Source organism: Thunnus albacares, chromosome 21 (genome assembly GCF_914725855.1).
Source record: "Thunnus albacares chromosome 21, fThuAlb1.1, whole genome shotgun sequence".
Lineage (NCBI taxonomy): Eukaryota > Metazoa > Chordata > Actinopteri > Scombriformes > Scombridae > Thunnus > Thunnus albacares.
The window spans coordinates 1,661,029-1,683,788 of NC_058126.1; the positions used below are offsets into that span (position 1 = coordinate 1,661,029).

The 22,760-nt window shown below is 42.4% G+C and overlaps 1 protein-coding gene and 1 long non-coding RNA gene across 13 annotated transcripts in view; one reads left to right on the forward strand and one right to left on the reverse strand.

The window, feature by feature from the left end:
- The window catches only part of LOC122972290, a 49,133-nt gene that overhangs the window by 12,185 nt on the left and 14,188 nt on the right, over positions 1–22,760 (reverse strand). For 8 of the 11 annotated variants that reach the window (XR_006399692.1, XR_006399689.1, XR_006399697.1 and 5 more), the window contains exons 3-5: positions 13,376–13,494; positions 11,441–11,694; positions 4,986–5,077 (exon numbers count right to left, since the gene is read on the reverse strand). This is a non-coding gene — a long non-coding RNA (uncharacterized LOC122972290). Of the gene's footprint in view, positions 1–4,985; positions 5,078–7,547; positions 7,732–11,440; positions 11,695–13,375; positions 13,495–22,760 lie in introns of all 11 variants that reach the window. The other 3 variants (XR_006399690.1, XR_006399693.1, XR_006399691.1) reach the window with 3 other exon arrangements.
- Positions 9–19,700, forward strand: inhbaa (inhibin subunit beta Aa). 2 transcript variants are annotated; one of them, XM_044339237.1, is made up of 3 exons: positions 9–2,031; positions 2,467–3,274; positions 18,294–19,700. In XM_044339237.1, the coding sequence occupies exons 2-3, from the start codon at positions 2,710–2,712 to the stop codon at positions 19,112–19,114; spliced, it is 1,386 nt and encodes a 461-aa protein (XP_044195172.1). In that variant the 5' UTR covers positions 9–2,031; positions 2,467–2,709; the 3' UTR covers positions 19,115–19,700. The 2 variants fall into 2 exon arrangements, with proteins under 2 accessions (XP_044195172.1, XP_044195171.1); XM_044339236.1 differs by having other exon boundaries at positions 9–3,274.

A 22,760-nucleotide genomic window follows, 5' to 3' on the forward strand; every position in this document is an offset into this window, starting at 1 on the left:
TATTAAAAAAGGCCAAAAGATGAAGTTTTTAAAATCCAAGATGACGAAATCAAAACAGTCCGAAACCAAAAAAAATATTCTGTTTACATTCCTATAAAACAAGGAAAAGTAAAAATATTCTCATATTGTAGAAGCTGCTTAAAAAAATACTGAAACATTAAATCACTTAACAGAATAGTTTAATCGTAGTTTATACTTGTTATGTTGATGATGATGTGTTATTTATTATATTATTATTACTATTATTGGGGGGGGGGGTCATGATCACATTAACACTTGACATTTCACTGAACAAGCATCATAATTTGGTATCATACTCGGACCGAAACAACCATTCAGAAACACTTTCTCTAACGCACCAGGAACAAAATTTAACCACAATCTGACTCGGACCGCTTTTGACTGACACGTCGACGTCACATGACCTCAGCTGTCTTCATTCGGTTAGCAGGTTGTTGTCAGATGTAGCAGCTCCAGTTGAAAAAGTAAAATGTCTTGTTGAAGACTAGCCGATACAGAAAAGGTTGTTTTGATGGTTGATGGTGAAAAACGTGTACGTAAGCACAGCCGAACGCCACGACGACACCAAACAACGCCTGTGATGAACAAAACTATCCTAAAAACAAAAAACTGAACCAGCTGAAGTCGTGATATCAAGACTGCAGCAGTAAAAACATTTTCACCAATGAAAACAGAGAAGAACTCACTAGTGAACCCTTACAGCAGTGTTTCCACCTATACCTCACGCTCAGGTTAATCAACGAAGGACTTGACACAGAAACACTGTTCAGTTATGTGATGCAGTAGAACACATGGGTCACATGACCTCTCCGAGTGTTTGAGACTCTCTGCTTTAGAGGAAGTGGTGGGAACATCTGACCGACTTCCAGGAGAGTCTCACCTGTCTGTCAGAGATGTTTACCGACTGATTCAGACCAAAGCAAACACACCAGAGCAGTGGGAGGCAAATAGTGGCCCGGGGGCCAAATCGGGGCCCTTGTTCTTTACAAACACAAACAGGGGGGGGGGGGGGGCAGTCTAACAGAAACAACTTTCAATCAGCCATAAATGCAGCAGGCTGCTGTTTATCGTGTGTGCAAGTCCAATAAAATACATCTCGAGTCTCCAAGTACAACACAGATACTCATCTAAGAGGCACTTTTAGCCAAATGAGTATTAAAATAAACTGTCCACTTACTCACTGACTAATGGGGGGAAAAATAAAAAGAAATAACAAAACATGTACATGTTAAACATATTTAAGCAGTTAACGGCCCTCCAATGAAAAAATCCTGCAAACGTTGTCCCGCCGTTGAACCCGGTTTCTGACCCCCTTGCTTTGAAAAATGCCATAAATTTCGAGGAGACGGGGTTAAAAGAGGATTCCCCTTCTCCTCACGCCAAACACGTCGCCCACCGCAGCGCGACGAGGCGAGACCGCACAGTCATGAACCGTGATGTCATGTTGACAAACTGACTGGTAGACAGACAGACAGACAGACAGACAGGAGAGAGTCATAGGATGAAATCCAAGTCATCCAAGAATTTTCCCCTCAACACGTAACTCATTCACAGCCGACCGTGGGAGGAGGGAGGGGAGGGAGGGGAGGGAGGGGAGGGATAAAGGAATCCCAGCTTCGCTCCATTAACAGCCAAACAGAGGGAGGGAGGGGAGAAATAAATAAAGAAAGACAGAAAGAGAAGGAGGGGAGGGAGAAGGTAAAAGTTGGAAGTGCTATGAGTCACAGAGCGAGATGGGAGGAGACTGGAGTGGAGGAGAGAGAGAGAGAGAGAGGGATGGAGGGAGGGAGGGAGGTATAATTATGGTCGGAGGCTGCCAGGACAAGAGAGAGAGGAGAGAGAAGCAGGAGGGGAGGGAAGGAAAGACGAGAGCAGCGAAGGGAGAGAGAGAGAGAGAGAGAGAGAGAGAGAGAGAGAGAGTCCAGCCCACTCCGGTAAAACCATTCAACTGGTGAACGAGGGAACGCATTCAAGACACAGAGAGAGAGAGAGAGAGAGAGAGCAAAAGAGGTAAAAAAGAGAGAGAGAGAGAGAGGAACTCCCTTCGTCTGGGATAACTTAGTCAAACTGCCTCTCGCACACACACACACTTGAACACACACTCTGCAGCGACTTCACCCCGGGAACAAGGATTCTCCTGCTCGCCACAGTTTTTTCCTTCATTCATCATCACATCTGAGAGTTTTTTTTTTTTTTCTTCTTCTTTCTTTTCTTGTTTTCTTTCTTTTTTCTTTTCTTTCTTTCTTGTGACGCCTCCACATTTTCCAGCCATCTGTCCCTGACAAAAAAGATAAGGATTACTCATTTTCTCTCTCGGCGGCGTTGAGTGTGTGGTTTTTTTTTTTTTTTCTCTTCTTCTTTCTTCTTCTTCTTCTTTTTTTTTTTTTTGTCCTCCTCTCTCTCCTCTCGTTTTTCTTTACAGCTTTTTTCCCTCCGTTTTCGCAGGTGGACTGTGAGCTGAGCTGAACTTTGCAGCGTCCAAACTTCTGAGGAGGAGAGCGAGAGACAGTCGGAGCGAGAGGAGGCAGAGAGGAAACAGACTCTGTCTTCATCCAGGACTGAATTCTTCTTCACAAACACTTTTTAGCCAAAACTCGACTTTTCTTCATCTTTTTTTTTCGTGTCTGCATCCGGCGGCAGCATCACCAAAAATCCAGCCCGGCAGCCAATCAGGCGTCTTCTGTCATCATGTCTGTCTTACCTCTGCTCAGCTGGATCGTCCTGCTGCTGCTGCTGGTCCAGAGCTGCAGCTCGTCTTCGGACCCGGCGTCCAAACTCCAGCCTCCGCCGCTCTCTCTGAGCGTCCACCCTCATCAGCAGCTCCCGCTGGACGCCGCCTCCAGCTCCCACTGCCCCTCCTGCGCCCTGGCCAGGATGCGCAGAAGCGAAGGGGGTACGACGGCGGCTGCGGCGGCGGCGGACGACATGGCGGGACACGACAGAGAGGAGGAGGAGGCGGCTCAGCAGGACGTGGTGGAGGCGGTGAAGAGACACATCCTCAACATGCTGCACCTCCAGGCCCGGCCTAACATCACCCGGCCTGTGCCGCGCGCCGCGCTCCTCAACGCCCTGCGCAAGCTCCACGTGGGGCGGGTGGCGGAGGACGGCAGCGTGCAGATCGAGGGGGAGGAGGAGGCGCGAGGAGGGCGGGGAGGAGGAGGAGGAGGAGGGGGAGGAGCAGCGACGGCAGCACGGATGGAAGACAGCAGCGACGCGCAGGAGACGACGGAGATCATCACCTTCGCCGAGGCTGGTGAGTACGATGGCTTGGTGTGTGTGTGTAAATGTGTGTGTGTGTGTGTAAATGTGTGTGTGTGTGTGTGTAAATGTGTGTGTGTGTGTGTGTTCTGCATCAGAGAAACACACACGCAGAAAAAACCTTTTGTGTGTGTATATATGAAAAAACAAAGTGTGTGCATGCACTCGTGTCTGTGTGTGATCAGAAATCAAGATGACTGTGTGTAAGCACATGTATTTCTGTTCTGTGTGCACGTGTGTGTGTGTGTGTGTGTGCACGTGTGTGTGTGTGTGTGTGTGTGTGTCTGTGTGTGTGTGTGTGTGTGAGAACTCTGCGGCAGATCGACAGTAAATGTTTAAATGTGTAAATCTGCATTTTCATAATGACTAGTGGTGTCAAGGAATGTGTTACCTGTGTACGTGTGTGTGTGTGTGTGTGTGTGTGTGTGTGTGTGTGTGTGTGTGGAGAGTGTTTAAGCACATATTTGCATGTGTTTCAGTTTGTGTGCGTAAAAGACAAAAATGCAGCTGTGTTGGAAATCAGCTTGTGTAACGTCCAGTCTGTGTGTGTGTGTGTGTGTGTGTGTGTGTGTGTGTGTGTGTGTCCACCTGCTTAATTCCACCTGCGTACTCACTCAGCCGAACCCATCAGATATCCACACATACACACAAACACGCGCACGCACACACACTAACCTCTGTAATCGCCTCCTGCTGTTTTCAAAGAATACCTCATTATCTACTTAAAGTCAGAGCGGATTCGTGTGTCGCCGCCTGCGTGTGTGTGTGTGTGTGTGTGTGTGTGTGTGTGTGTTTGCATGAGTGTGTGTGTGTGTTTGCATGAGTGTGTGTGTGTGTTCTCTTAAATAGTGCTGGAACGCTCTCCTGACAGACGGTAGCGACAGAGAGTCAGAGAGAGTGAAGCGCTGCTGTGTTACTGAATAATAAGTCAGGATTCAGGGTGAAACTGTCGCCGCCTCCTCTGCGCTGCTCAGAGGCACTACGGCAGGCTGAGGTCAGGTGTCGACTCCGCCTCCTCACCTCTCAACATGTTTTAAACATGTTTTAAGTTCAGCTCACCGGACGGTTTGAAGTTATGAGCTTATTAACTTGCTGTCATGTAGTGAAACGACTTCATCACTGCAGTCGAATCTTTAAATTGCATCATTTCCCAAAATCCATCAGTTTCATTATCATTATATGATTAATGAATCATTTGAGCAGCATCTGGTTCCTTTAAAGATGCTCCAACATGTGACATCCTGCTTCTCAAAACGTCCATGTTTCCTCATTTTGTTTGTTTGTCTTCTGATTTTGACTTAAAGCAGAAAATCTATTTAAAAATATCGGTTACACTTTGTAAAAATGATCAATAATATAATATAAAGTATAAAAGATTTATAGTCGACGGACTCAAACATGTGAAACCGTCTGTATGAGCTGATTATAGTGAACAGAAATGGTGACAAAATTAAAAATGAATGAATTTTCTTCACCGATATAAATAGTTAATAAATGGTTTATAAGCACATATGGGGACATTTCATATTATTACAGCTGTGTTTTACTATATCGTCATTCATGATCTGATAGTTGTGGATTAAAACATTAATAACTACATTATAGTGTGTTATAAACCATTAATTAACTCTTTATAGGCTGATTATTAATGATAATGTGGGAGTTAAAGTCGCGTTAACGGCTGTGGAGTTTCCTGCAGAGCTCACCTGTCAATCAAGCCGCGTGTGGGGGCGGGACTCTCGCTGACGTCTTCTGGATTTTCTGTTGCAGTTTGAGTTTTTTTTCTGTAGGCGAGAGTCTGGAACAGCAGATGGAAAAAGATTTTTATGAAGTGGATCGGTGCAGACAGACTCAGAGCAGCAGCTTTATTTTAAGGAAAACATCAGAGAATATAAGAATCTGCTGTCAGAGAAACAGCCAATCACTGAAGCTGTTCTCTTTGTCGGACGGTTTGTTAAACGTCACCGATGCGGGTGACATCCAGGGGCGTGTTCTGTGTTCGGGCGGGTTATATAACCGCCAAACCCCAAAAAATCATGAGTTCTGATTGGCTGATGGCCACTCTGGAGGCAGGGCCATGCAGCTGCCACCAGCTTACAAATCCCAACATGATCCTCCTGCTTTCCTCTTTCTGCTTAGAACCACTTCAGAACTTCATCAGAACCCCTTCAGAACATATACAGCCCGTTTTAATGCATCAGAACTATTTCAGAAACACTTTATGAGGGAGAAAAAGCATTTAGATGCTTCAGAAACTCCATTTAATTCCATTTAAAATGACGTTGATCTTCCACAGAAACCAAAACACCAGCTAACGAGCTACGACTGTGTTCACCTCGATTATTAAATGTTAAAAAAAAGTTTTGATTGGCAGCCTGCAGACACTGCTCAAGGCTAAATAATGCTCTTGTTAATATTAATCGACAATTATAAATTTGGCAGCTTATATCTTTCACTCTGTTAAACTTCTTTGGTGCATCAGCTCCCTAAAACTTTTACCAATACGCAAAAAAAAAAGTGAAGATAAACAAAATTGATAATTTTCTTTGTAAAAGCAAAACTTAAAGCTCCTTTAATTAAGTTTTTGACCACTAGGAGGCAGAAGAACCTCACAGCCTGGCATAATATCATCCTATAAAGTATCTGTGGCTAACATGTTAGCATACAGCAACACGATTATAATGTCACTGATGGCTGGTGGAGTTCCTCAGGGTTCTATTCTCGGTCCTTCATATTTTCGGTTAAAGCTACACAAATATTTGTTATATTTCTGTCTGCTGGCTGGAAACACTGAAACTGAAACAAACAGTAAATATTTGTATAATTATATTCATTATTAATTTTGTAACTTCAAACATTAGGCAGAAAAAACGACGTGGTTAACTTCATTCACAAGCTTTGAGGCTCTTTAACGGCTAATGCTAGCTTGGATCAGCTAATGCTAGCTTGGATGGCTGTCACTCAAAACCAACATTTTGTTTTTGGGACAGAACCAGTTATTTTGAAGTATACTGAGGCCTTTAATGTGCAGCAAAACCAAAACTCCGAGCTAAAAAAGAACTTTTTAACAGATGTCGGTACTTTAAAAACACAAAACTCCCACCCTGCTCCTCCTCATAGGACCTGATAAAACCTTTTTCTGGGATGTGACATGACCCGCCGTGAGAATACTTTGCACGCAGCCAGTCCTGTGCTTTGTTAGGAATAACTGATGCATTCAGGGACCTCGGTAATCGGTTATTTTGGGCGACGGGAGATAGCGAGTAGAGGAGCCCAGAGACAACTGGATTCTTGGCGGAGATGAAGTGTCAACCTCCGTTTAGCAGCTCCGACACAATATCTATCTGTTTGTGGTTTTCTGTCCTGTCTAAATTCCTCTCTTCCTTCCCTGTTTATCCCCTCGTCTCTCCCTACACACAGAGGACAATTAAGCTAATTGAACTTAATTGAACACATCATTAGTGACATTCCACAATCCACTTTCATCTCTCTCTCTCTCTCTCTCTCTCTCTCGCTGCTGCGCTCTCTAACCTCGTTCTACCCTTCCGATCTCTGGCAGACAGAATAAACCGGTCATTGTTGGATCTATTCTGGTGTCCACCGGAGTCTGTCTGGGGGGATTCAAACCAGCAACCCCTCCGCTGAGCCCGGTGCTGCTTCGCCGTCCTCAGAGAGGAAACAGTGAATCACAGCAGCTGATAGAGAAACAAAGACACACAAAAACACGTGTCCGATGTGAAAATAAACCACGATTAAGACGTTTCCTTTCTCTCGTTCTCTTCATCTCTTTCTTCCCACACTGTAAAAAAAACATATTTATAGATTTTTTCATTTTAATTTGACATATTTTCTTATGTAATGAATGAATTGACATGTCTAATGTAAAATAACATGAGAAATGTGTTCCTCATATTACATTTTATATGATCTTAAATTAAATAGATTGATATTTTGACATTTTTTAAAAGGTAAATCAAATGTTTTCAGTCTTTTTATTAAATTAAATATAGATTAAAATAGAAGATTTTACATGTAAAATGTAATTAAACTCAATTTATAACAGAACATTTCTGTCATTTTAAGTCTGATCATTGTTATTATAGCAGAGTCAGTGTATTTTTATAGAAATTGTTTAGGTGGAAATACCTTTAATTATGGAATTTTACTGTATTTTACAGTATTTTATTGGCGAATAGCTGCCAGAATATTTATTACATATTTCCCTCCTATTCCTCTCTTTTGTTTATTCTTTCTCGTTTTTCTTCCACCTTTTCATCTTTTTCTCCTCATCCCTCCTTCACTTTTTCTTGTGACATGTTTACAGTCGTAACGCTGCTGGTTTGAGTCCTGGTTTAGTCGTCGTTGTTGTCGTCGTCGTCGTCGTCGTCGTCGTCCCGCCGCATCGTTTGGCTCCTCTTTGATGTGTGACCGGCGGCCAAAGATGCTCTATGTCTGGAGAGATGAATCACTACATAGTAAACAGCTACAGATTGGGTCCAGACCTGCAGCACACACACACACACACACACACACACACACACACACACACACACGAAAATCTGAAGATCCTGTAGATTTAGAGATTTAGTGAAATTCAACATTTCAGAGCTCCAAACTATTAAAAACACGTCATTGAGCCACAACTGACGTTCCTTCGTTTATCAAACTGCATCTCTTACTTAATTACCTTGAAATTCCATTAATTTACCCCCCAATTAAAGTGCAATTAAGATATTTTAATGAGATGATTAACAGATTTATAAATGAACGTATATGAAATAAACTGTTATCTGTTTGTAAAGAGTTTGAAACTCCTTCATACATCATATTGATCTGTTTCCTCCTGTTTGTGTGTTACAGACTGACTCGTTAAAGAATGCCAGACTGTCAGAAAAGAGCTTCGACTCCAATTTTTTAGATTTAATACAAAGTAAAAACATTAACTGGTCAGGTTATGTTACTTATGAGGTCATTTAAATGATTCACTGCTTTATTTTAGAGATAAATGTACCATTAGCAGCTGGAAGCTAACATTTTAGATCCTCCAGCTGTGAGAGCAGGTTCTCTGGAAATAAATGTGTTATGAATGAAATATGAATCCCTATCATGAGTTTAGTTATTGTGAGTTGTGCGTTAAAATAAGTTTGCTTCCACCTAGTTATCATGTCGGTCGAGTTTCTGATCCCAGATGTGACATAAATCAAACTCTGCCGTCGTCAGAACAGAGTGAGAGACGTTCGGCGGTGTGTTGAAAAGCGGTGAGAGTGAGACGTCGCTGTGTTTTTTGCTCCTCTCTGCCAGCCGCCCGCTGTGTCGTCCCTCTGGGAGGAATCAGGGAGGACAGGAAGGCAGTTCAAACGCAGAGGAGAGGGAGGAACGGTGGGAAAGAGACACCGAGAGGGAAAGAAGTCAGAGAATTAGAGAGAGAAGTAAACCTTCTCAACCTCGACTGTCCCTGAATGACTTCGTCTCTTCGTCTCTCTTTAAAGCCACACAGACAGACTGCGGTCGGGTTTATATTTATTACAAACTGAAACAGAAGCAGTATGAAGCTGGTTGTACTGGGAGGCTGATTAACAAACCGGAGGGAGGCTGCGAACAAACATTATTATCTTCTGTTATTATATGATGGAAGATGTTGAGTTTACTATCATGTAAAACTGACAAACTAGCAGATATTTCCACATAAGAAGAGCGAAGAAGAAACGACTTAAAACGACCATGAATGATTCAATGATCTCCATGTATAGTGGGAGTCAGCTGGGTGTGAATGTGAAACAGGAAGTAGAAACGGTTAAATGTTGTTAATGTGTTGAAACAGTCCTGATAAGACTTTTCCTGCAGAGATAAAGATAAAGAGAAGAAGAGAAGCTTCTTCTTCTTCTGGTCCTCTTTGTTGAACAGATTTAGTCTTTTACTGTCTGACTGACTCTGCAGCTTCTCATATTTCCTCCGATCTGCCCTGTTTTGACGTATAAGACGTTTACGTGACGCCGTTCACACTAAGCAGCTACGTGTGTTTGCATGGATGCACCAGATGAACCAGTATGAGTCCAGTATGAGCTGCAAACAGGCTGAATGCAGTTTAGGGAGAATAATGTGTAAATAATGATGAGATGATACTGAGGTTGTTTGCAGACTAATTTATATCCGATAACAATAATTGTTATTATTATGGTCACTGTCTAATCTCTGCAGGAGGCTGATTGTACTCATATCTTCATCTTGATTGAACTCCTCCTCTTCATCAGCACAGAGTGAATTATTTTGAAGCCGCTTCAGTGTCTGCGCTACTGTAAACGACGACGGTACGGAAGCATATGGAGCATATTATGATGTTTATTTATTGTTCAGCTTCACACGGTTAGATTCATATTTGTGTTTTCACAAGTTATCAGTCGTCGAGATGCTACAAGCGTCTTTGTTGAGGAAGAGTTGAGTCTCTGTAGATATTAAAGGTTTTGAGAAAAACGCTGATTCGTGCGTCAGAAGCTCGAGCTGAGCTGAGCTGAGCTGAGCGGCGGTGGCGGCGGGGTCTCTTTGGCATTTTGGTATTTTGAGTCGGGAACATTTGACTGTCAGATTGGAGCGCTTATCTGCTCTCTCAGTATAAATAAACCGGCCCTGGGAACCCAGACGAACCGAGAGGCAGAGAGAGGGGTTACAAGCTGGCACTTCAGCTTCAATTTAGATCAAAACTTTATTGTCCCGAGAGAGAAATCTGGTCTGTAGATGAAAAACATGCCCCCTGAAATCACTTTGAGAAAACAATGAAAACACAATAAAAAGCTGATGAAAACATTACCGACCGCTGCAGGCAGGAAACAGTGTCTCTCATTTTTGACTCCATGTTAGACGTTTACTGCTTGAATAATTTTACAGACCACTTTTATTTGGTACTCGCAGGAAGAAAAAAACGCCAGACGGGAAAGTTTAGCGAGTGAACAACGCAAACAAGACACTGTGTTACAGCTCAGAGCTTTTCAAAAACAACCACAAACAAAATACTGTAGAAAACGAGAATCCAGAGTTTTTTTTACATACTTGTTTGACGTTCTTGTACGACGTGAGACTTGAACTCTGGTCCTGTTATTATTAGATTAGATTTGTTCCATAGTTATTGTAGAAAATCTCCCACAAACAAAGAATGAAAACATTGAAACCAAAAACAAAAAAAAAAAAAAAAAAAAGACCTCTGAGGCAAAACTTACAGGAGTTTTTCTGTCACTTTTTTCAGTTTAATTATGCAAGAATATTAACTCCGTACATCCTGTGATCATCACTTGAAGGGGAAACTTGCCCCGGATGTTCACATGAGACCTGACTGAATAGTTACAGATGGTTATATAGTTATACAACATTTCCTTTTGTGTAGAAACTACAGCTGTTTGATTAAATGTAGCGTAAAGCACATTATTACACCGCTACTGGCCCCATAACAACAGCCAACGGTGTACATCAATACACTACGTCCAGTATATGACCCCCCAAACCATCAAAAACAAACAAACTGAAGCACAAACAAACCTTCCACTTAAGTTTGAAACAATCTGGAGTGAGTTTATGTACATTTTGTGTCGCGTGGGCCTCTAATTGTCTCTATTTATTTATATTAAACACAGATCTGGGCTGCGATTGGTTACTGTATGTTCAGCTTGTCCCTCTGTAATCCTGTCAGGCTTCTTTTTGAGGGATTTGATGCTCTTGAGCAGGATTCTTGGTCTATAAACTGTCTGTAAACAGTAAAATGTGCATTTCCTTGAGCTCAAAGTGACGTCTGCAGATGTTTCATGTTGTTGGTCTGAAACATAAAGTTTTATAATATTGGGTGTAGCTTTGCTGTGAAGGGCGTATGTATACCATCCTTCTCTTTCCTGTCTGCGCTTTGATCCACCCAAATGAAAAAATGACTTCTTCAGAACTACAAAAAGGCGGGATTTCAAAAAAAAGTGTGTGTGTGTGTCGTCTCTCTCCAGCTGACGATGAGCGAGTTTGGCATCCAGGACGTTGCTCCCCTCAGACGGCGAGGCCTCTTTAATGCCTCCTCACCACGTTTGTTTACCGGCTGTTTGACAGTGTTACACAGATTTAGTTTCAGCTCAGTGTGTGTGTGTGTGTGTGTGTGTGTGTGTGTGTGTGTGTGTATTTACTAAACACTCACATGTGGTGCCAATAAGGCCGAGCAGGGCGTCGACTCTCCGGGGGTCTGGAGCGGATTTTCTGTCCCACGCACGGAGCGAAGCTGAGCCTGACAGTCCGCACTGAGGGTTTACACCTTGTCCACCTTAACTCCATTAACACAGTCGCTGTTTACATCCTCCTGTAAACGCTCTCAGCTGACGACTTTAGAGGAGCAGAACAAGTCTGGAGGAGTCGCAGCTGTCATGTGACTAAACAGGATAATATTAGTTTATCCTGTAAAAAAAAAACATCCGAAATTATCCTTTAAATCCAGATCAAAGCCTCATTAGAGAGAAGAGGATGGATTTACTTGTTCAGGCATTAAGGAAACATGATTATTTATATTATATTATTAATTACTTTTGGATCTATGATATCATTTTTAATTAAAATGTCTGTGAAATGACTTTATCTGTGACTTAGATCTCACTGTGTGGTTTGTGCTTTGAGGAGGTGAATCAAAGGCTTCATTTATGTTTTGTTTTACTTCATAAATTTCCACCAAATTTCCCCTTTAAGCAGCTTCAGAGATGTGTATCAGCTGGTTCCAGCTCTCTCTCTCTTTACTTCAAACCCCCGACAGGACTGGAGCCCTCGACCCCCCGGGTCAGCGTTAGCACCGCGTTACATTTCCAGTGTCTTTAAACTCTTAAACACTGTCAGGAGGCGGCGACCCCGCCCACCGACCCCCCCTAATGTAAACCAAACAGACAGAAGGAGGGCCGACGGTGATCCGTCTTACAGAGACAAGACAGAAAGAAAGAAAGAATACTGTATAGTAGAATATTGTCACTTGTTTTGACAGCTGAGGGATTCTGGGAAATATAGTACACTGTACATTCTGCTAATACTAACTGGTGAGTTTGGTTTCTTTGTCCATCCAACACTTTGGCTCAGAGTGAGACATCTTCACTCTAGCGCCACCATCAGGCCAAAGTTCAACAAATAAACATGGATATCATGCAGGCAGATAGTCAGTAAATGTTGAGGATGAACTCTTTCCCTCTAGCGCCACCATGAGGTTAACCTTTTAGCAACAACTATCGGATGGACTGTCATAGATTACGTTCATGTTCCCCTCAAGATGATCTGTAATAACTTTGATCCTCTTTTCATCCAGCGCCATCATCTGCTCACCATTAAATTCTGTCCAATACTTTGGTTTATGACCAAACATCTGCAAAACTAAAGACATACTTTGTGTTTACTGCTAATTAGCAGATGTTAGCATGCTAATACGCTAAACCAACACGGTGAACATGGTAAACCTGCTAAACTTCAACATGCTAGCATGCTGGTGTTAGCATTTAGCTCGGCCTCAGCAGACCGTGAGTCTTGTTTGAATGTTTTTGATCCTTTAATGTAAACCTGACAGACTCAGAGGAGATGGAGTGGTAGATTAGCGCCCCCCCATTAAATGCACTGATCTGTCACATCTGTCACTTCCAGCTCCAGTAAATTAGCTCTCCTACTGGTTCATCTTCTCTCTGGTCTGTCCGCCCAGTGAACAGTTTCCATTTTGGAGTGTGGGAACGAGAGAGAGAGAAGAGAGAGAGACAGAAACAGCTGTGCAAACTGTAAATCCCAACAGAAGCTGATGTTTCTTTGCTTTGTCTTTGAACAGTCGCAGCAGCAGATAGCGACGGAATAAAAGACGAGAGGAAAAGTGAAAATAAATAGAACAATTCTCTTCTTCACTGACATAAAAACACACAACACGCACTCGCACACGATACACAAACAAAGATACACAAACAGCTGGACACACTCAGCTCGTCCATTGAAAGGAGGGATTATGGTGGACAATGAGAGGACGACAGTGTGTGTTTGGACAGATGGGTACACTGTGTGTGTGTGTGTGTGTGTGTGTGTCAGTAAACACAGCAAACAGAGGATGGAGGGTGTGTTCACTCACTGATGTCAACAGTCAAATCCAGAATTAGCAGCGTCCCAATTCAGGCCCCGCCTCCGCCGAGCGACGACGCCCAGCGAGGTCGAAAAACAAGACGGTGCGTTCAGGTGCTCCTCTTCAGCCTGTAAATTAGAACAAAAGTCTCCACGTCAGTGTGTCACATTTACTTCTTTTTGTTTGTTTTCTTACCTGTTGTAAGAAGCTGGGTGTTTGATGGTCTAAACTGGGAGGTTGATGGTCTAAACTGGGTGATTGATGGTGTAAACTGGGTTGTTGATAGTCTAAACTGGGTTTTTGATGGTCTAACCTTGTTTTTTAAGTGTAAACTAAGAATTTGATAGTATACAGTGGCTTTTTGAAGGTCTAAATTGAGAATTCTGATGGCGTAAACTGGGATTGATGATCTAAACTGGGTTTTTGATGGTGTAAACTGGGTTGTTGATGGCATAAAGTGGGTTTTTGATGGTGTAAACTGGGATTGATGGTCTAAACTGGGATTTTGAAGGTCTAAATTGAAAATGTGATGGCAGGCACTGGGTTTATGGTGGTTTTTGTTTGTCTCAGCAGCAGATTTTTTCACCTGTTGAAAGAAACTCTGATAACTTGACTTGTTAAAGTGAGTTTTTTTTTTCGTGGGTTTTTGGTAGAAGTCTGGTAACAAGAAAAGTTTTGTTTTGGTGTCGTTTGATATTGAAAATTATAGATTGATCTCATGATGTCTGACCTTTGACCTTTTGATAGCTTTGAGGAAAAATCATCTGTGGTTTCAGCTGTTGAGGAAGTTCATGCTCAGAGCTTCCAGGTGTCTGATAACACAAAACTTTAATCTCTCAAACGCCCGTTTAACAGATGACTCTCTGCACTGTGTGTGTGTGTGTGTGTCTGTGTGTGTGTGTGTGTGTGTGAGGGGGATTACAGAGGATTTAATAAGATTTATCATAAACCAAGAGCAAAAACCTTTTAACAACATACCAAACAGTGTTTGTGTCACATGTTGGCAGGATCTCTTGTTTAGCTTTGTTAGCTGTTAGAAAGGCTTCGTCTGATAAATCAAATTAAAGTCATAATATACGCCCCAAATGTTTGTAAGCCACTGCCGATGATGATGAAGATGATGTTTGGCTCAAATGTCCGTTTATCGTTCCTCGTCTGTCTGTCAGAGAACAGCTGATGAAAAAGCTGTCCGGTGTTCTCTGGAAGGGTCAAAGAGCTGCAGCGATGGCTGTTCACTGGTCCCAGAAACTGGTTTTGATGGTTTAAATTGGGTTTTAAGATGCTATAAGTTGTTTCTGATTGGCTTAAATAAAAAGTGAAAGAACTCCAGAGTTTTTATCTGATAGTTCCTGAATGTTTCCTCCATGTTGTCTGTTCATTTGAAATAAAGACGTGAAGTTCTTTGAAACTCTTTTGTAACCCGAACGAACATCAGAACACGTGTTTGCTTCAGTTTTCTACACACTCTCTCCTCCCTCGCCGCTGCGCTGTCCAAACACAGACACCGCATGACAAACTGTGTGTGTGTGTGTGTGTGTGTGTGTGTGAGAGTAGATGAGGGCCAGAAATCAGGTTTTATGAGTTGTTGAGACATCAGACAGTTTGTAAAGATCAGTCTTCTGTAAATGGAGGGGGATTAGAGAGATGAGCTGTTAGCAGAAGACTTGCAGAGGTCGGACAGACTCCAGGAAACTCAAACGTCTCGTCTCTTGAGTGTAAATGAGCTGCCGGAACTTCTTCTGTCTCACCTGCTCGATGGAGTCTTTACATGTTTTAACACATTAAGAACGAGTCGACTAAACTTCACATCACCATTAGTGTTCAGATTGATTTCCTTCCTTCCAGGCAGCCGTTAGTTTCACTGTGAACATCAACTTTACTTTACAGTCTCGTCCTCTTTTGCTCTGATGAAGGAAAATCTTCAACGCCGCAGCACACGGTGATGTTTTAGACATTTAAATCATGTTGTTCCTGCTTTGTGTCAACATGGCGGTACCTTCCTGCACAAAGCCAGCTCCATAAAGGGATGAAAGTTTGATCACCAGCATCAGAGTTAAAGCTCATTAATGTATCGTTAATAATCCATCAATGTTTAGTCAACTTTATTTTATGTTAAAGTTCTGTAGTTTGTTTCTGTTGCATTCAAAGACCCTCCGACGTCTGTGTGTTATAGAAACACTCAAAGCCTCACAGCAGCTGATGAATACTGACGTTACTCTTAAAATAACTCAAATGTTTCCATCCAGCACACACGTGGAAACTTATTTATCCTCCAACATCGTTCCAGCTTTTCAGAAAAGTAAAGAATGTGAATCTCCAGCAGGACGCTAACAGATAGCGAGCGGTGATGTCATGGACGACGTCGCGTCCACGTCGTGCAGCGGTTTAAAGTCTCTCGGTGTCTCTCTGCAGACGTGTACATGTGACTGTAAATCACACGCATGTAACAGACGTCCGTCCGCTCAGCTCGTCTGTCATTAGAGACGTAATAAGCGGCTCCGTCCGACTTCACCGTTCAAGCCACTACTTTGTGCCGCTAACATGCTATTAGGATTTTCCTCCTTCAGGGACTCTCAGACTCTCAGGAACGGTTGTCAAAGTCTCTCAGAGACTCTGAGCTGCAGCAACAACTGAATACAACACATTTAACTGTGTATCTACTAATCCTGGAGTTCACTATGAATCCTTTAAGATTAATTAACTGATAATGAAAACAATGATTAGTTGCAGCTTTTAGTTTTTTTATCCTGCACAAAGAAAATCATTTCACCTGAAACTGTCTTGGTTCATCTTCAGTGTTTTACAGGTTTTTCTTATGAAACATGAGGAGTCAAACCAACAGTGAGGTTGTGCATCATGCAACACTTTCCTCCACATCACTACATGATCTGATTAAACACAAATGATCTCTAAACGAGCAGCAGTGACAGTCGTCCGTCAGGAAGTTATTATCACATCAGTCATTATTCTCTTTAATAGTCCGTTGATTGTTAACGGTGTATAAATGTTGATCATTAATATTATGACGTATTATTATTATTGGGTCGTCCACTAATGGGAAGATGGTGGTTTTGATTCCCAGTTCCTCCAGTCTGCATGTTGAAGTGTGTCTCTGGGCTCCTGATGGCTGCACCAGTATCAGTCAGTGTGTGAACAGGTGAATGTGGCTCATAGTGTAGAGAGCAGATGAACATATTCAGATGAAAACTAGAAGCTGCGACCAAAACATGACTTAAATGATTCATCAATGACCTGGTTAATTAATCAACTGATTGCTTTCAGCTCTGCAGCGCTGCCGTGTATCATAGGGGTCAGTTTCATGTTTAAAAAAGGTTCAGTAATTTACTAAATCAGCTGGATGCTGTAGTTTGTTAGGGACTATTTTCAGCGGCGGATGAATCCAGGTTTGGTGCTGTAGTGTGTGTGTGTGTGTGTGTGTGTGTGTTCATGGTGATGAAGACATGTTGTTAATATGTTCTGGACAACTGAGGAAGAAGATAAATCACAATACGTGTTAGTAGATCAGTTCATTAAGAAGAAGACTCATCCTCGTCTTCCTCTTCTTCTTCTTCTTCCTCCAGCAAACATCACAAACACTATTCTAAGAAATAATGAATGAATGAACAGGGTTGTTTTTTTTTCTCCATCGTCTCTGAAGTGATGATGATGTAAGTGAGATAATCGCCTCCGAATTGTCGGTTAAACGGCGTTAATGGACTCGCTAAAGTGCCGACCGCCTCCACACACACACACACACACACACACACACACACACACACACACACACGCACACACAAGCCGCCCATTCACACCGTTCAGCAGAGCATCACTGCTGCTGCTGACATTCATAAACTCCCAAATCGTGACTTTGATTTTCTGTATTTTCTGTGTGGCTGACACCCACGAGCGAGAGACGTTAAGTGAGAGCGAGAGAGGAAAAGGTGATGCAAAGATCTTATGTAACGGCGACGGATGGAAATTGGGTCTTCAAAGTGGTGATTAGCTCGCTGGCTGCTGGGGCCTGGAGGTTTTCTAGGAAATGTAAAATACAGGTCTGGACGTGTGTGTGTGTGTGTGTGTGTGTGTGTGTGTGTGTGTGTTGAAAATATGTAGGAAAGTTCTGGTCTTGTAAGTTATTTTATTGTCTAAATGATTAATAGATGATTTTTTTAAAAAAATACCCTGCAATTTAACCCCAAACGAACCTTTTGGCACTTCAGAGCAGCCTGGCAGACTGAATTCAGGGCAAAAAAAAGAGTGTGTTAGACTATCAGCACAGAGCAGCTGCTGCCAACTCTCACAGGAAACGTCTCACATTTACCTTCCTAAATAAAACAGTGTAACATTCCCACACTTCACCCCCGAAGTCAAAGAACAAAAAAAAAAAAGATTTTCAGTTTTTCAGACGTGCTGCTGTAAATTCAGTCACACTGAGCTGCAGTAATGACAACACAGCTCCTGGTGGGAACCATTAGCCGACTCCAAAACCTCCGACCACTGCTGCTGAGTCAGCAGGAAGAGTCCAATCTGCAGAGAGTGTGTGTGTGTGTGTGTGTGTGTGTGTGTGTGTGTGAGGTTGTGTTAGAGACGGTAACATAATGATAAGTGTGTGTGTGTGTGTGAATGACTCTATAGCTCTGATGTGGCTGACACACACCCACATCGTGTGTGTGTGACAGACTGAGTTTACTTCACACACACACACACACACACACACACATCAGATCATTTGTGTTGGCGTCTGGCGAGGCGTTCACGGTACTCTGCTACTTGTAGTAAAAGAAAAGCCTCATATCCTCCATGTTTTACAGTGTTTGTAGTCTGGTTAACTGGCAGCCTGAAGCATCATTACTGTTGCTACGGTTACCCGTAGGTGACGTCATGACACGCATGACCTCATCCTAACCCTCTGTGTCTCTGTCTGCAGGTGAGTCTCAGGGCCTGGTGAACTTCGTCCTCTCTAAAGAAGGTGGCGATCTGTCTCTGGTGGAGCAGGCCAACGTCTGGCTCTTCCTCCGTTTGGCGAAGACCAACCGCAGCCGAGCCAAGGTCACCATCCGTCTGTTCCAGCAGCGCCGGCTCCCCAGCGGACGCGCGTCTCTGCCGGAGGACGACATCCTCCTGGCGGAGAAAACGGTGGACACCCGTCGCAGCGGCTGGCACACCTTCCCGGTGTCGGCGGCGGTCCAGGCGCTGCTGGAGAGCCGAGAGAGCACGACGCTGAGCCTCCGGGTGTCCTGCCCGCTCTGCGCCGACGCCGGCGCCACGCTCGTCCTCGTCTCCGGCGGCTCAGAGACGTCGCAGCGCGCCAACCAACGGGAACAATCCCACCGGCCCTTCCTCATGGCGGTGGTCCGGCAGGGGGACGGCAGCGACACGCGGCGGCGGAGGAAGCGCGGGCTGGAGTGTGACGGGAAAGTCCGCGTCTGCTGCAAACGGCAGTTCTACGTCAACTTCAAAGACATCGGCTGGAACGATTGGATAATCGCGCCACCCGGTTACCACGCCAACTACTGCGAGGGCGAGTGCCCCTCCCACGTGGCGAGCATCACCGGGTCCACGTTGTCCTTCCACTCCACCGTCATCAGCCATTACCGCATGAGGGGCTACAGCCCCTTCCAGAACCTGCGGTCGTGCTGCGTGCCCACCCGGCTACGCGCCATGTCCATGCTCTACTACAACGAGGAGCAAAAGATCATCAAGAAGGACATCCAGAACATGATCGTGGAGGAGTGCGGCTGCTCGTAAAGATACAAAACCTGAACCCGGATCAGTCCGGACCCGAACTGGACTGGACAGGACGGGGGGGGGGGGAGGGGGAGCGGGAGGACGTCTGATCCCAGACAGAGAGAGAGAGAGAGGAGGAGGAGGAGGAGATGGAGGGAGGAGAGGAAGATGAACAGGTGACTTTTATGATCCTCATCACGTTTCGTTCTTCTTCACCTCCTCCCTTCCCTGCGTCGCTCGCTCTCTGGGAACAAAAAAAAAACAAAACTCTTCTCCGTCCTCGTCCAGCTGAACTCAGAGAGAGTCTTGATGGCACTTTCAGAAAAAAAAAGAAAAGAAAAAAAGATAGAAAAAAAAAAAGAATATCTAATATATTTTTGTTACAAACGGAGGGAGCGAGGCTTATTTATGTGGCTGAGACGTTCAAGCACCACTCGACCAGTCAGACCTTGGAGAGACGAGGTGCCTGAAAAAACTACGAAAAAAAAAAAAATCTCAAAACTATGCAACTTGTTTCACGTATTATGATCTTATTGTATTTTACTTTGTTTTTTTCGTTTGTTTGTTTCCCAACTGTTTACTTTTTTTTCAAAATGTACGAGGAAGAAAGAAGAAGACTCTTTTGTATTATTTTTGGAAGTATTAATTTGTGATGTGTGTGTGTGTGTGTGTGTGTGTGTGTGTGTGTGTGTGTGTTGAGAGATACTTGAAAGAAACAAGTTGGCCCGGCTGCTGGAACCAAACACTTCTTTATGTTACCATGGTTACCATGTTGATGTTATAATTATTATTGTCAGTAAGTATATTAATAATATTATTGTTATTGTTAATAATATTTTGTTTGGCTGCATTTGTGTTATTATTGTCTGTTGTGTTTTTTTTTTGTTTTTTTTTAAAGAAAACGTTACAAACGTTTTCATTTTTTGCACTATAGCGACACTCGTGTTCAGATTAGCCGCAGACTGAGAAGACGATCATAGAGAAGAAGAAGACAGACTGGCGAGTCCAGGTTACAGAAAGCTCACAGGTTTGATCTCCACCGTCAGCCAGATGTTGTTGTTACATCATCATAAGTCGTTCTGGGCTCAAGAGACACAATATGTGTAAATATAACACTAGAATCAGCCAGTTAAATATCTACCATGTGCTCATTTTAAATTGCTAAACTCTCAACTTAATTGTGAGACCAACATTACAAAGAACATTTAAATAATAGTCTGAGTGTCTTAAAATCTCCACCAAATGTTGTATTAGAAGCAGTGGAAATAGAGATTGATAGCAAAACACTGTGGAAAAAAATGTATTGACTTTGTATCTGTAGAGAAATGTTGGTTTTCTCATTCACTTCAATGCAGTTGTAGTTTTCTGACAGCTAGTAGCATCAACTGCTAACATGTTGGTAGCGACGCTAGCTGGAAATACAGCACGGATTGCAGCTAACTATACAGTGGATGCTACATTTGAAGTTGTTTATTAGCATAGTCGGTATTGATCTGATGACCCAGAGCGCTGATGAACCCAACAAAATGGCTGCTCCACTGGAGGAACTTCCTGTCTGTCCAGGTCGGATTTTATGAGGACTTTTATTGAAGTGGAGAACAAACGGCACTTAGAAGAAGAAAAGTGTAGATTTTGGCTAAAATAAAAGAATCTAAATCACCTTTTCTGGGATTGATTGATGTAGCTAATAAAAAAAAGAGTCATTTCACAGCTCCCCATGAGTGGCAGTTTTGTGGTGGCCATTTACACCTCAATAAGCAGTGACAACTGGCAGTCACACCAGCTATTTTATAAAATCTCCAAAACACAACAAAATAAATGACTAAAAACACAGACGTAGAGGAGTAAAAACAACTTCTATCCCTGTGTGTCTGGTGGATGTTTACAGTTTGTTAACAAAGCTAGCTGAGGACGGTTAGCATTAGCCAGGACAAAGAAAGTTGTTGGTTTCTGTTAAGATTGTAGATTAAGTCTTAAAAAACTTCATCATTATTACTACAAACCAAAAAAACACAATTTTACCCCTTAAATAGCCTTTATTTAAGTACTTCTTAAAGTGACTTTAAAGACCTTACATTAGCATTAGGCTAAGTAGTCCTGGTTGATTTGGCGACACCTGCGGTCACCGGTGGTAACTGCAGGTGTGTTTTATTACAACAGCAAACAGATTCTGAGCGGCTGTTTGTCAGAAATACAGAGAAGCAGCTGGTGTTTCTGTTTACAGTGAAGCCAAACAAACTCACATTGTAGGTTGCAGTCATTTGAAACCAGGATGGGAATGAACCATAAGAATGAAAAACTACTGTATCAATATCAAAAACAAGGTTTGATTTTATGAAAATGTTAAGAATTATAACTTTAAAATTAATTGAAAGGGGTAGTTAATAAAGCAGAATGCATAATACCAGAATACCAACTCGAATTCACTCCATCTGCTGATGAAGGCAGTGAAATACGATCAAAAGCTCAGAAAAAAAAGCTAGTAAGTGGAACTTGAATTGGAATTCTTTGGTCAAATTATTATTTCTACAGTCAAGAGTGAACTTTGATGCTTAATTTCAATCTCAATTAATATTAATGTTTTTTTTCAAAGTTGCACTTTAGTGAAAGCTTTTACACAAACGCTCACAAAAGTTATCACAACTCCCTTAATTACAAGAGTCAACCGATGAATAAATCCCTTAAAAATCCTCAAAAATGTCATTAAAAGTGGAGATAAGTGATAAAAAAAATATGGTCTTTTTGGTTTGTAGTGATGAACAGATGAGCAGTTTTCAATGAGACAAAGGTGTCATCAGCGTATTGTTTGATTTTATTCGAGTTCACAGTAAAATAAAAGGATTTCAGTTGAAGCATTTCGATCAATGTGTTCACTTTTAGAAGAAAAAAAAAAATGAAGGTTGTATTCTGGAGAAAACATCCAGTGTGTCCAGTTTTAGTTTGCTTTAGAACACCAAAGAGTCGAGTTTGTGCATTTATTTGTGTGCGAGAGAAAACGGCTGAAGATCAACTTTCATTAAATGATGTTGAGAAAAAAAAAAAAAAAAAAAAAAAAGTTAATTTACAGCCTGATTTACGTCCATTTTGTGAGAAATTTCACTGAAGTTCACGATTCAGTATCTCTGAATGTGTCATTTGCTTTCATAAAGAGAGACGACTGATGTTTAATTCATGCTTCTGTTTCAGATTTATTTAGTTTTTGGTTGGTTTTTTTTGAGTTTTTTCTTTGAGTTGTTTGATGTTTTTATTTCTCACATTCTCTCTCCCTGCACACCAAGAACTCCATTTCCCACAATGCTTTACTCCTTACTTTCCACCATATGAAAAAGACAATCCACAGTCAGTCACCTTGTTCTGTTTTTTTTTTGGGAGAAAACAAACGCTGTCCAATCAAATCTGGTCATTTCTGAGTGTTTCTGTATCGTACGTATGTGTTGATATCAGTATTGTCGACTTGTTCACCAAAATGTTTGGAGTATTGGTCCCCTTTTTGATGAAGTCACACGTGTTATGTTTTCTTTTTTGGTTTTTTTTTTTTGGTTTTTTTGTTGTTATTGTTTTAGAAGAGTGGATGCTCTTCTTCTGGACTTTTGTGACAAACTCACAGTCCGCTCTGTGTGTACATGGACACGAACAAAATGTCAGTGCAGAAAAAAAAGCCTCAAAA

Excerpts from the sequence above, each read along its gene's own strand:
- inhbaa (XM_044339236.1), top strand. The coding sequence starts at position 2,710 with ATGTCTGTCTTACCTCTGCTCAGCTGGATCGTCCTGCTGCTGCTGCTG. Across the intron at positions 3,275-18,293 it reads CATCACCTTCGCCGAGGCTG|GTGAGTCTCAGGGCCTGGTG; the intron begins GTGAGTACGATG and ends CTCTGTCTGCAG.